General features: G+C 36.9%; 2 protein-coding genes and 1 non-coding gene across 4 annotated transcripts; 1 reads left to right on the top strand and 2 right to left on the bottom strand.

The window, feature by feature from the left end:
• Positions 1 to 3,502: 3,502 nt before the first annotated feature.
• ppdpfa (pancreatic progenitor cell differentiation and proliferation factor a) lies at positions 3,503 to 5,971 on the bottom strand. The gene is made up of 5 exons (XM_031290446.2): positions 5,735 to 5,971; positions 4,433 to 4,535; positions 4,151 to 4,228; positions 3,952 to 4,045; positions 3,503 to 3,855 (listed from the first exon to the last, which is right to left on the bottom strand). The coding sequence occupies exons 2-5, from the start codon at positions 4,485 to 4,487 to the stop codon at positions 3,723 to 3,725; spliced, it is 360 nt and encodes a 119-aa protein (XP_031146306.1). The 5' UTR covers positions 4,488 to 4,535; positions 5,735 to 5,971; the 3' UTR covers positions 3,503 to 3,722.
• Positions 5,972 to 6,443: 472 nt separating this feature from the next.
• On the top strand, positions 6,444 to 6,515 carry trnae-cuc. Its single transcript has one exon. It is a non-coding gene; the product is annotated as a tRNA-Glu (tRNA).
• Positions 6,516 to 6,974: 459 nt separating this feature from the next.
• LOC116043609 (tumor protein D54-like) lies at positions 6,975 to 12,104 on the bottom strand. 2 transcript variants are annotated; one of them, XM_031290426.2, is made up of 9 exons: positions 11,968 to 12,104; positions 11,191 to 11,306; positions 10,935 to 11,083; positions 10,639 to 10,686; positions 10,106 to 10,207; positions 8,253 to 8,279; positions 7,793 to 7,828; positions 7,545 to 7,593; positions 6,975 to 7,460 (listed from the first exon to the last, which is right to left on the bottom strand). In XM_031290426.2, the coding sequence occupies exons 1-9, from the start codon at positions 11,978 to 11,980 to the stop codon at positions 7,386 to 7,388; spliced, it is 615 nt and encodes a 204-aa protein (XP_031146286.1). In that variant the 5' UTR covers positions 11,981 to 12,104; the 3' UTR covers positions 6,975 to 7,385. The 2 variants fall into 2 exon arrangements, with proteins under 2 accessions (XP_031146286.1, XP_031146287.1); XM_031290427.2 differs by lacking the exon at positions 7,545 to 7,593 and having other exon boundaries at positions 7,360 to 7,460.
• Between the last annotated feature and the right edge of the window lie 1,211 nt (positions 12,105 to 13,315).

The raw sequence follows: 13,315 nt of genomic DNA, 5'->3' as shown, positions 1-13,315 counted from the left end.
ACAGCAGATCAAGGTTTAAAAGAAAAGACTCTAGCCTGAGGATAGTTTCATTGAGCACATTGCATTTCATGAGTTAATTGATAAGTTTCATTGATCACAAAGAAATATGATTCAAGATAAAGTTATTTTAATGTACATTCAACTCCACATTGTGAAGACCAATCATCTAATAAACTATCCAGAACTATTGTTTACCTTTATTTCTTCAAGGGTGAGTTTGCAAACAAACTGGAACTTTCTTATTAGGCCTTTTACATGGAAGACATTTTAACCAATCACAGTAGGAAAAGCACAAATTAATGATGGCTGAATTCCATTTAGCTGCTTTGGTTTCAGGGTCTTGTGCATGCTCGCGTGCACTGGGACACAACAGAGCCATCATTACTGTTATTAGTAACACCTGCACTTTTCCTACAATGACAAGTCAAAATGTCTGCTGTGAGAAAGGTCTATTGAACAAAGAATTAATTAATTAATTAATTAATTAAGAATGAACTTGTTTTGTTATGATTGATTAATCCACTGATTATTTTCTCAAATAGTTGATTACAGTTTCGGTCTATTAAATGTTAAAAAATGTCCATTAATGCCATTAACCCTCCTAACCCCAAAACCCGCCGGCGGGGAAGAAAAAGCATGTTTTGTTTAAAAGATTGCTCAAGAAAAACCACTTACCCTACAAATGCGCCTCGTTGACGGCGCTGCCATTATGTAAAAAAGCTCCAAAGTTAGGCCAAAAAAACACTAAGTGCATTCAAACCTCACATAGAACATGTCCGATTTCACAAAATTGTAGAAAATCAACTATTTGCATGATCAAGGAGCTGTAAATGCATAAAATTCTACAGCTTCTCAGCTATGCGTAGGCAGCCATGTTTGTTTCCTGCCTAACTGACTGAAACCAGCACCAAAACACAGCGCCGCCTAGTGGTGAACAGTGGTAGAAGAAGTATTCAGATCCTTTACTTAAATGTCTTGTTTTGTCCGAACAACATTCAACAAGACTAGGTCAAAACCTAGTATATGTCTGGACCGTGTATGGTCAGTGTGCTTAATTGTGGCCATATTGGGATACAGGCATAGTCAGCGGTGGTGTCTATAATGTGAATATAGTTAATGAATGTTCAATTTTAGTGGTCCCAGTAATATTTGTTTGTTGTGGACTGAAGTAGCATATCACATGACAAGATACGTTTGAGACAAATTGAGGACTACTCTTCAATCTAATGATGCTATTTTCAACAAGTTATTGTGATACTCATCTAAAGGGTTATTGTGTGATTAATTTTACTTTGTATAACAGACCGGACCTAGGTTTCACCCTTCACCCCATGACAATTATGAACTGCAGCCTCAAATGTTTCTCTCTGTTAATTCACTTTCTAGTTCCTAAAGAGTGGATTTTACCATATATGTTGTTGAATCATCAGCATGCATACAACATTTTGCGTTGTCTAGAATTAATGGTTGTTAATATACAAAAATCTGCTTCCCTAAGGGATACCGCAAGAGCCCAACTAGTAGCCTAGAAATCTAGATGCACCCTAGCGGCAGCAAATGTAATTTGCAGCCAGGGTCAACATCTTGATGTGGGTCTGGCTTGTCAGGCTACCCAACTAGTAGATTACACACTTAAAAATAATCCATTAAAAAGTCTGTTTCCTATTGGTTGAATAATTGTCAAGCTAGAGATTCACAGTCCTCATGAAATTGTAACATTTCAATTACTCTAAAAAACAATCTGTAATTAGTTAAATCAAACACAGCACTAGCATCAAGTAGAACTGTTACCGTTAAAAGTCACAGAAGCTCGTTCTATTGTTTTTCAGTCTTTATATGGTCCTTGCACTAAGTACCCTATCTTTGACTTACCATGACAAATAGCAGATTGCTAAAGCAAATCATCAACTCTGAAATAAAAAATAAAACAAACTTCTTAAAATTTTTGCACTACATTTTTGTAATTCAACTGTATAAATCCTGCTTTTTTCTGCAAGGTTCAGCGGCATCATGAAATACATTCACTCATGTTTTTCCTCTCTATCTAGTGCTTTTTCGGTTATTGCAACTGTGTTGTTTTGAGATAAACATTTTGGGATTCTTCACTGTGTTCTGTGAACATTGCACAGAGAAACCCAGAGTGTCCTCTGAGGTAATAAAGAAAGCCCTGCATGCTGGGAAACTCACGTGTCAGATAAGTGACCCAGGAGTGAGTCTACTTGGCCAGGATCACAGGACATTTTTAGACCCAAGTGCTTCTCTGATACGTTGCCGGAAATAGTGCAGCTTAGGAGGGCAGGCATAAATGGGTAGAGGTCTGAAGACATGAATCATGTCTTTGGTCCTTTAAATGCCAAAACATTTGTCCAAGTATATTGCTGTAAATGCTGCACATACACTGTAACTATTTGACTCCCCTGTTTTAACAGAACGGTTATCTTAAAACAGAACTGGTCTGTAACCAGTTTGTTCTATTCTTAGTCACCAGTGTGCACATTGCAAAATGTTCCCTATTACCTCATGGAAAAGTCCATTCAGAGAACCAGTGCAGTGATCGATCCTTCTAACAGTTAGCAGTACTCTGTCATCACAGTAATTAGAATATGTTTAAGGTCCAAAATGATAATAAATTATATGAAAGAGATTGGCTTTTACATGTATTGCTCTGGCTTTGGAAACCTGGTCCTACTACAGTAACAATAGTAGTAGTAATAATATTTGATGAATTAAGATTTTTTTTCCCACTTTTATTTCTTTCGGCACAGTGGTTAGTCCAAAAGTTTTCAACGCAACATGTTGTATTTCAATAAGAACACACAGAGGAGCATTAAAAGCTTTCTCCTTGCAGCATTTGTAAAGTTACCAGACTGAATCTCACACAACAATGTGCTTAGGCCTTTAAAAAGTGTCTTTTAAAACAACGAGTATTTAAAAACAGCAGGTGGACTGCTTTATTGTGATGCCGTGCAGTTATTCTAGAAGGATGTGACAAACTCAGTAGCAGGTTTGTGCTGGCAGTAACTGGTAACTGACCAGTGATCTGCTTTCAGAAACGTGTTGCATTAATGTAAAAGGGTCAGCTAACTTTGACTCCTGTTTCCTTGTTCAGTTATACATTTGGAGAACCAAAACTATGGATACAACATGTATTTTAATTGTTCTATAAAAACCATTAACCTTTATTTTCCCAAAAGCTGTCGACCCACATTCAAGCTAAGGTGCAGCATTATGTAAACTGAGCTACGATAAGCTAATCATATCAGCTAAACAGATTAGTTTAGCAAGCAGGCTACAAAACAGCTGCTCTGCTGTGTGGATCACCTGAGGATATTACTACGTTTATTATAATAATGAAAATATAATGCACATACTATGTTTCTTTTGGCGGCCAGGTTAATAACAGATGTGTGGGATCAATAAAATACATTGTGAATGCTGACTGCAAGTATCTTAGGCTATTTATTATTATTAACAGTGTAGTTACAAGAAAAATAAATGAAAAAACGTTTTACATACTTGTTTTTTTTTTTTTAAACTTTTGGTCATGATAAAAATATACTATACATACAAGCAAAAATAAAAAAGCACTGACTAAGGTAACAAACACCAGTGACATCATGATCTCCAGTGATGGACTATGTGATGAATGGCAGGCTGAGGGTGAGGAAGGTGAGAGGGGGCAGCAGGTGGCAGGAAGGGGAGGCAGTAGCAGGGGGTGGAGTCTAGGAGGAAGTAGGTGAAGGGTTGGATATTTCAGACTTTCCATTGTCACTGCTTTCACTGAGTCGTCTGTTCATAACCATTTCTCTGGCAATGCAGGTCACCTGGCCGTTAGCCACTGTGTAGGTTCCGTTCCTGTAACACGACGAAAGGTTAGTTCTACGCCACAGAACCAACTGTAACTGCATCCTATTAACTTGGTTATGTATGTTCATATATTACAACACTCACTTTTGAGTATCAGATCCATTCTGCATGCCGGGCTGGTTCGGTTTTGCCAAGAAAAATGAAGTCCACCAGTGGCCAGAATCTTGCCTTGGAAGTCCTGCAAAAAACACAATACATTTTTAGACAGGAGCTTAGTTTGGTGAAGGGAAACTTTACTTTTTCACACTTTTAAAACTAAACATTGTCCTTTTTTTTTATATACCTGGATGGTGTGGAATGACCTCCCCTGTGTACTCAGCACTGCCACAGGAGCTGTTGCTGGAGTTGGACCCAAGGCGCCCTGGAATAAAGAGATAAAGACACTTATTTTTAGTGAAAAACTCGTATTTATATACACACTGTATATATCTTAATAAAAACAGGCTTCCACAGAAAGAATAAAAATACTGCTGTCAGATGCAGAATGAAAAACAATCAAAGATGCCATCTTGCGCTTCACTGAATTGAATCCAATATAAATGCATAGAGGCCAAGTCTGACTCACTTCTATAGTAATCATTGGTGGCGATGAGGGAGCCAGTTGATGGAATTGCTGCCATTTTCTCCGACCTTAGGTGGAAAACGCCTCAATGATGGAAAATGGAAACCTGGAGGAGAGACAAGAGGAAAATAGGTGGTTATAAATGAGAAAATTACTTCCGTTATGTTTTCACCATCATTTAATTTCCTTCAATTTTCCATCTTATTTAGTTTTATTTCTTTTGAAATGTGTGCGTATTGTTATAATGTTATAATGGTTCTCTTGCTTTAAAAAGCATTACAGTACAAAGATACTTCCCAGTCTTATGGATACATGCGGTGAGAAAACACATCTACCATTGACAGCATTCACAGAACAGCAAGTCACTCATGACCATTTTCAGTGTTTTTTTTTTTTTTTGCTGCATACATTCATGTCCTCTGTGCTTCATTTCTATCCACATGTATTCACTGCAGAGTGATAAAGCAAAAGCAGCTGCTTCCTTGAATCTGGTTTCCTCATCACTCAAATAATTGGAGTGTGTGTCCACATGTCCAGATAAATCTAGATAGCTTAGTGCATGAGCTGGTTGCGTGGCCATGGAAGTCATTGTGGATTGGATTGTGCTTGTGCTCTTGCCACAGAGGGTAGCCTATATTTGTATCGCTGGTAGACGTCCAGCGCACTACTGTGTTCTGCCAGGGAATTACAGATGTCTCTGTCCAAATATTTTAATGCAAAAGAAGCCACCAAAAGAACCTAGAATATATTCACGGTGCAACAAAAATGTGCAAGAATAAACATTTATTTATTTATTTTGTATGCATTTCATATTTGATATGTATTTCAGACTCTTAAAAGTAGAATATGTTATCAGCCTGAGAACCAGCTGAAGGCTTTAAAGCTTAACACCAGATGAGCAGCAGATGGCTTTGGGGATTTCAAGGAGCAGACAAAAACCCTGTGTGCACTTGATAGCTTAGATAAACACAGAAGCTGACACAAACGCAATACTTTTACCTAGGCCTATTAACCAGTATTTAGGCTACTGCATGTAGTACTTATAAAAACAGCCTAGGTCTATGTGGCCTTTCAGTTCATCATTTTTTTAAAACACCTGAGTGAATATAACCGGCAGGTATCATCACTAAAGAACATTCCAGCACACTTATGATGCAAAAAGCTACCTTTGTATTTTGTAATGAATTGGTGTTGTGAGACAAATGTAAGATAAAACATTTACTTTATGCTTAAAACACAAGAGAATAACTTTAAATGTTACAAAACTTATTAAAACTTATTAGCCTACTTATTATTCTTACATACCTTAAAGATTGTGATGCGGTTCTAAGGTGCGGATGGTTTGAAAAGGCGAGGTGCTAGTTGTTACAATGGCCCATTTGTGGATGAAGTCTCTGTGGCGACCGCTGTGGTCACTGCTGCTGTCGCTGACTCCGCTGACAGGAGAAGTACCGGCTTTTATAGGGTCTGGTCCGAGTGGCACGGGGCGGGGACTGTGGCAGCCCGAGGAGGATATGCTCTGCTGTTGTTCAGCTGAGTTAAGGACGGGTACTGGGTGACATCAGACAAAAGGAGGCTTTGGAAAGGGTTTAATTAACCAGATGATGTCAAAGACTGACGGACATAATCGTAAGCTTCGTATGACAGGTTAGCTTACATTACGATAGCTGCTGAGTTTTAAGAGACACACTGACAGAGACAAATGTCATTTAATAAAGTGACATTTAAATCAGCAACATGGAACGGCTTTAATACGACGTACGTATTTATGCGTTTAACTTTATTCTTCCAGCAACGTCACAAAACGTTGTTGTATGTCAGAGCGGCTGCTGTGCTTAGTCCGTAAACTAGCTAACCTATTGTTTTGCAGGGGAAATAGGATCTGTTTTAACCATACACCCATGGATTTAATCCTCATATAGCTAGAAGGTTAGCTATAATATCAGTATCATTTTACATTAAACTCCACTCCTTTCACGTTTAAGAAGAATATACAGTTAACAGCATACGTCTTTCCCTGGTGGTCTAGTGGTTAGGATTCGGCGCTCTCACCGCCGCGGCCCGGGTTCGATTCCCGGTCAGGGAACGCATTTTTTATTGCTTACCAGTTTGGTTTTGGTTTTTTACGACCTATATTTTAACATGTCAAACGTTTATAAACAATATCAATAATAGTTGCAATTGCACTAAATGTTGTACACGATTACAATCAGATAACAGAAATGTAACTCGTATGTTGTTGTACTGCATATGATATATAGTCCAACATTAGGTCTGGGAGATTCAGTGCTTTTTCTTCTGGGAGTATTAGCTTCTGATTGCAAAAAAAAGTAGATTCAATGCAGTAGTTGGGACACAGTTTCCATATCCTAAACAAAACAAAGCCTCTAGCGCCACCCAAAGGCTTGATATAGAATAAGGCCACCACTGACAGTAGTCTAGGCTTAGAGACATTTTCTCTCAAAAATGGCAGTATGAAATGTATTTAACACCAATCTTAGTAAATTAAATGTATGTATGTGACCATCAGCGACACAAGACCACACACTATTCAATTGACTTTAATTGAAAAATCGTAAAGTACAAAAATACTTCTTGTTTGTGATATTCAGTTTTGTAAATGTCACAATTAATGCCAATGAATGTCTATTGCAAGTAAATAAACTTTTAAGATAATGGGTTTACTGCACTCACATGTCCAAATACACAACTCTTAAATTGCATTTATCCAACATACAGAAATATTACATATTCACATATTAAAATACTATTTTACATTTAAGTTTAAAATAATTTTCCATTGCAAATTTAATGGATTCTATTAGTCATATTGTATTAATACAACAGTAGAACATAATAGTGAACACATTCACACAGACAGGGAAGTAAAATAACATTGAAAAAAAAAAAATATATATATATATATATTTTTTTTTATATGTGCGAAGGTTCTTTCTCATGTGCGTGAGGATCGTCTTTCAAACCCAGAGGTGTTTCCATTATCCATTGTCCTACTGCCACTCACCTTGTCCTGTGTGATCCAGACAGGAAACACGTGATTAATACTCAATAATAAAAATCTAAAAAGTAAGAACAGCTGTTTGGACAAACTCACCTTCACATTTCCGACCATTTCCTCAAAAGACTTGAACGTAGAGGAATGTCTACAAAATGTAAAGAGAAATATGAAGACAAATTCTGCGCAAAATTCTGTTGAAAATTCCGCACAAAGTTTTGCGTAATTCTGCGGCCGCGGATTCCGTGTGGCCCTGCTCATATCTAACTGAACATGAGCTCCATTTGTGCTTAAGCACACAAATACAACAGTCAGCAGTAAATATAGGAATGGCAGTGATGTTTTACCTCATAGTCGGCACACTCATGGTGTGGCTCAGGGTGCTGGGTGTCACATTGGAGAGGCAGAAGAGAGAATGGAGTATGGACATTATTAGTGACAAGTAAAGTTTAAAACATCATACTCAGCAAAAGCATTATAGTACAAACCTTATAATTTAGTCATAACTTATATATCTTTTGGTAGGGCTCAGAAAAGAAATTATTTGCATTATTGATTAATCTATCACTTAATTTTAAGACGTTAAAAAATGTCTTTCACAATAGTGACCCTAAACATACTTGATTTAAGGGATATAAAACTGAGAAAATCACAAAACAATACATGTTTAGTATTTATTTCACCCCTACTTTTGTGTCACATACAGAAGATGCCATATTCATGTACTATATGATTGTCTAACAGTTACCACGGGCGCACGCGCACGCACACACACACACACACACACACACACACACACAGTCTTACCGTGGTGGGCTCGGAAGAGGCAGAGCTCTGTTGAGATAAAAACAGACACAGACAACGTCACACCAACTTCTGTTTCCACATGGATGACAACAACAGACTTGTCAGCCACTGCTGCCCATGTCCAGATGTACTAGTGGGATTGGATTACAGTTGCTTACTGGCTGAACAAAAACACAAGATGGTGGCCTTCAAACTTAAGGTGATCCTCCAAAAATCTGTTTTAATTCACAACACTCATCCCCTGTAGACTTTTAAAGAAAATGGTGTCATCCTTCAGAGAGCATCACACTTAACTTGAGTTTTTCCATTTTATGCTACTTTATTCTTTTAATAACTTCAGAGGGAAATATTGTACTTTTTACTCAATTTATTTTAAAGATGCAGTTACTTTGCAGATTCAGATTATTAATCTAATATATTTAAACAAATAATGTTGAGAATATTAATTGTTTTTAAGTATTTCTACACCGTGGTATAGGCCTCAGTACGTCCATCACTGTATGGATGCTTAAAGTGGTCATTTTGAATTTGTGTTGTTTTCAGTGGGTTTCAATAATCCAGTTATAATAATGAAGAGTTTTTACAGTGGATTAAGTATCAAAATGTCCACAGAATCTTCCTAAACTATTTCTGCTGTATGATCCATTATTCCCCACGCTCTGGATGAAGGAATTACAAACCGTTTACAGACACTTTTCAACCATAAAGTGGGTACATGTTTGATACTTAAAAGACTGATTTTGGGTGGAGAATCACTTAAAAATGTGTCCTGCAATGATGAGTCAATGAGGGCTGACACCAAGTGCTTACAGCTTTAAAAGGCAGGCATTATTTGATTTTTTTGACCAAAACAAACAATTAATTTGTGTCGCAATACTTTGCGCTTTCCCTTCTCAGTCTGTAGCTACAAGCCCACTAGGACAGAGTGTGCAGAATTAAAATTCTAAACAAAAAACAGTGTTTGTATGTGTTCATGCTAATGAAGGAACATGTGCCAATGGAGCTCTATGGCACAGAGGAAAAAGCTATATATCAAGCTGTGGATACAAAGATAATACTTGTTATTCGGATATATTTATTGTTGGTTTTACTCTTTTCATGGGATGTACTGACCATAAAAAAAAAAAAAGATTATTCACTTTATCCCTTAAGTTATTTGTGTCATTTGTTAAAGATATAATATGAAACCTAAAATTATATGTCCGTGCTTTATCTGAAATACGGTGGTTAAATGTTCAAAACCCTGTTGTGCTGTTGGCCCTGTCCAGTCATCTCACTGCATTTATTCATGACATTTATTGTCAGTTATTATAACTGAAAGTTATTATAGTGACTGTACTGTTCTAACATCTGCACTCATAATACATTAAACCAGTGTCTGATTTCTGGTGCTGGGGTTTAGATGACAGAGCAGATCCAAGAAGACAGAGATAAAAAGAAAAGAAAAAAACATAATTGGAAATAAAAGTACTTATGTTCTTATGTCTTAGGATATTTTTTAAATGTTTAATTAATTTGAAATAAGTTTTTCTTTTAGAGTCTGCCAACCTGTTAACAGTGACCTCAATTTGCATTTTACAGCATCCTCCTGACATGTAGCCTACTTGTTGTGGCTCTCTGTTGGATATCTGCTGTCCATCTGCCTTCCTGAATTAGCCAAAGACAGCTTTTCCTACCAGGCATCTCAATGGTAGCTTCTGTATTATTAACATGCACAGTTTGGTGTTTTTATTATGAACTCAAGCAATTGTTTTATTGTTATGACTCATTACTCAACAACTAAATTTGGAAAATGATTACACTTTTTCTTTTCAGAAATTAAGAGACAAGATCTGGGCAAATCCTGAGAGTACCTCATCTGTGACAGTCTCCTGGTGATGGTCACGCCCATATTGGACATTGCAGAAGATGTCACCTGGCCTGCATGAGAGAGACCCTCCCGTGTCCTCATATATCTACAGGTAGAAAGAAGTAGCAGACGTCAGGATGTGAATGGATATGACACTTACAGTACAGTACACACAGAGAGTACAAAGGTTGAAATTCACACACACTCACAACATAAATTAAGCAGTTAACAATAGGCTCATATACGTCAATGGCTATGATCCATGTGGCTGCAGAAGGCTGTTTCAAACAAACGCTTCAGGCTAGCCCTGCCTCTCAATACTACTGCTAATTATGCTAAGTCTGGTTGTAAGGCTATTAACAGAGCACCGATCCTATTTGACCTGAAAAATCCCATCACTTGTTTCTTAGAAGACAATCCTCTTTAACATGTGAGCACATAAAAAAAACATTGGGAAACCCCTGCGCTATAAAATGCAGTACTGTACAAGTGTTTTAGTTTTTCAGGATAGGATGCAACATGATGACCAACACTTACATGTTGGAGTGACTGATGTCCTCCAAAGCGGCAGAGGCTCTGAGATATCTGAAACAAGAGCAGAACATGCACAAGTTGACAGGTTATGACCCCGACTTAAGACAGAGAGCAAGACAGGCATCAGTGTGCTTTCCATGGTTATGTAACCAGGTCTGTCACAGCACAGGTTGGGTGTTTTAAGCCAGGTAAGACTATATAGGTATGTAGTGGAGTTTTTAGCCATCCAACAGACCTTGCCTCACAATGAAAATGGCAGTTGAAATATGCAATGTTTATGAGGGTGCCAGTGCACTTACGGGGCTGAGATCTGGACGTCTTGCCAGCCTTTGGACAGGTTCTGTTTGATGTTACTGAGCGGGCTCATACCAAGCTGCCTCTTGATGTCTGCGGCATATTTTTCTCTGACCAAAAGCACCTGCCGCAAGGTCTGAATTTCCTCCTCCACCTAGAAAAGCACAAACCAGTTAAATCAATAGAGAGACAATAGTCAGCAGCAGATGCTGTTGAACATATTTACTTTTTGTGATTAATAGCCTAAAAGAGCTGCATCACCTTTTCAAGTTCAAAACGTAGATTGTCTATGTCCTCCTCTGTTAGATCTGAGGCTGAGCATCCATTTTCTGTTATCCTTGTGGAGAAGCTAATGGATGGTGAAGCCCCACCAAAACCTTACAAAGAAGCAAGGGCGAATAAAAACTGTATATATATATATATATATATATATATATATATATATATATATATATATATATATATATATAGATATATAGATAGATAGATAGATAGATAGGAACACTATATCACCAACATATAGGACACCCTAATATTACAGTGTGTGGGTAAATAAATATGAATATATGAATATAAATATACATTTGTAGAGAAGTTATTGGATACAGGAGTCCCTCTGAAACCTCCCAGAGGCAAGGAGAAAATATTAGATAACCTAGTCATAAATATTAGATAGCTAGACATAGGCTATATCTTTAATTGTTGTGTACTTTTATATAACGTTATTGTCAAATAAATTAAAAACTGCAGTAGTTATATACCAGTAACAGATAGCAGTACAGTCGGTTTCATATTTTTTGAGTCAACGCAATCGGAGCTGTCCTTAGTGCTGAACTTCACTCTGCTAACTGAACAGCTAACGTGACTTGTTGCTCACGGAGCTAAGCTAACGTTAGCTAGCGTCGACAGCAGCACACACACACACACACACACACACACACAATAACGTTAAACACGTTAGCTGCCGACTAAAACTAACCGAGATATTTGTGAAAATTAATTGCACGGTGCTGTAAAACCGACGTGAAATCGTTTTACCTGGTCGGTTCATCGCTGCCTCACTTTCACCTCCGGAGTGTTTTCACTAGCTTAGCTACAAAAAGCCTCTGTCACCATCCAATCAGGTCAACTCAGAGACGAACAGGAGGCGGGCACACAGAGGATCACGGAGCTATCATTGGACTGATGTTCACATGTGTGATGGTGTGCGATACCGTTGGCTAAGTATATATCCAGCATTCAAAATCTTACTTGGGTCATGTACAAAAGCACCAAAATAGACTTAGAATACTAAAAGTAAAAGTAGGTTATACTCATTGTGCAGAATGACCCAGTTCATTATTTTGCTTATTGATTTTATTGCTTTTACCCTTTTTTTATTTGCATATTTTTTATTTGTTTTTCATTTTGTCTTCTCTTTACTATGTTTTGCGTCTTTTGTCATCTTGTTTTGTCGTAATATTGCTTGGCCCCACTGTTTAGGTCTCTGTTGATATATTGATCAACAGAGAGAGATATATTGATCTTTTTTTAAAAGTGCTATATAAATAAAGTTATTATTAAATCAGAATAAGCATATTATTGCAGATTTTATTGCTGATATGCTGGGCTATTTTATGGATTCATCAACTTTTTTTATTCCAGACTCAAGGTCCATTCAAAAGACACAGACATAACATACAACATACTTTAAAAAGAAATAGAAACATATACAAAGAAATAAAAACAGAAGAAACAACAATACTACATTTCTATAAGAGACACTTATACCAGTGTTTCCATAGTGATGATTAGTATCGTATGGCAGTAAACCTAGGATTTACTAATAGCATAACAATGCTATTTTGGGAGACGTTCAGACGACAAATGAATTTGTATTGTATAGGATAGGCAAAAATAAGACTTGATTGCATGAATTATATTGTATGAAATGAATCCGTGTAAACATGTATGATAATGTTTTTGTCAGAAGCAAAGTCGGACAAATTGTTATGCTTTATTCCTTATATATACATAACTAAAATAAAATATACTATTCATTCATACCTTGTAGTTGTTCACTATTTCTGGTACTGTAATCTATAATATGGCATAATTTTTTATAAACTACTCAAAAGTATGTAAAAACTACAATGTTTCCCTCTGGAATGTAAGAAAAATAAAATAGCACAAATTGCAAGTATAGGTAAAGTAGTACTTCAAAAATGTACATAAGTAAAGTACTTCAATAAATGTACTTAGTTACATTCCACCACTGGCCAATACATCCAATATGAAAACTACGGTTTCTTTTTTATGTAAGCATCTAATCTTACATCTATTGAGATATAGAACTATAACACTAGCCTCATACAGCAAGACAACTGGGTTAACAGTGAAAGGAGTC

The sequence above is a fragment of the Sander lucioperca genome, chromosome 12, assembly GCF_008315115.2.
Source record: "Sander lucioperca isolate FBNREF2018 chromosome 12, SLUC_FBN_1.2, whole genome shotgun sequence".
In the NCBI taxonomy this organism is placed as follows: domain Eukaryota; kingdom Metazoa; phylum Chordata; class Actinopteri; order Perciformes; family Percidae; genus Sander; species Sander lucioperca.
The sequence above is the reverse complement of the archived record's forward strand: the minus strand, read 5'-3'. Positions and strand labels throughout refer to the sequence as shown.

Excerpts from the sequence above, each read along its gene's own strand:
- ppdpfa (XM_031290446.2), bottom strand. The coding sequence starts at position 4,487 with ATGGCAGCAATTCCATCAACTGGCTCCCTCATCGCCACCAATGATTAC. Across the intron at positions 4,046-4,150 it reads GGTCATTCCACACCATCCAG|GACTTCCAAGGCAAGATTCT; the intron begins GTATATAAAAAA and ends TGTTTTTTGCAG. Across the intron at positions 3,856-3,951 it reads AATGGATCTGATACTCAAAA|GAACGGAACCTACACAGTGG; the intron begins GTGAGTGTTGTA and ends GTCGTGTTACAG.
- LOC116043609 (XM_031290426.2), bottom strand. Across the intron at positions 10,208-10,638 it reads GACATCAGTCACTCCAACAT|ATATATGAGGACACGGGAGG; the intron begins GTAAGTGTTGGT and ends TTCTACCTGTAG. Across the intron at positions 8,280-10,105 it reads AGGAGACTGTCACAGATGAG|AGCTCTGCCTCTTCCGAGCC; the intron begins GTACTCTCAGGA and ends TTATCTCAACAG.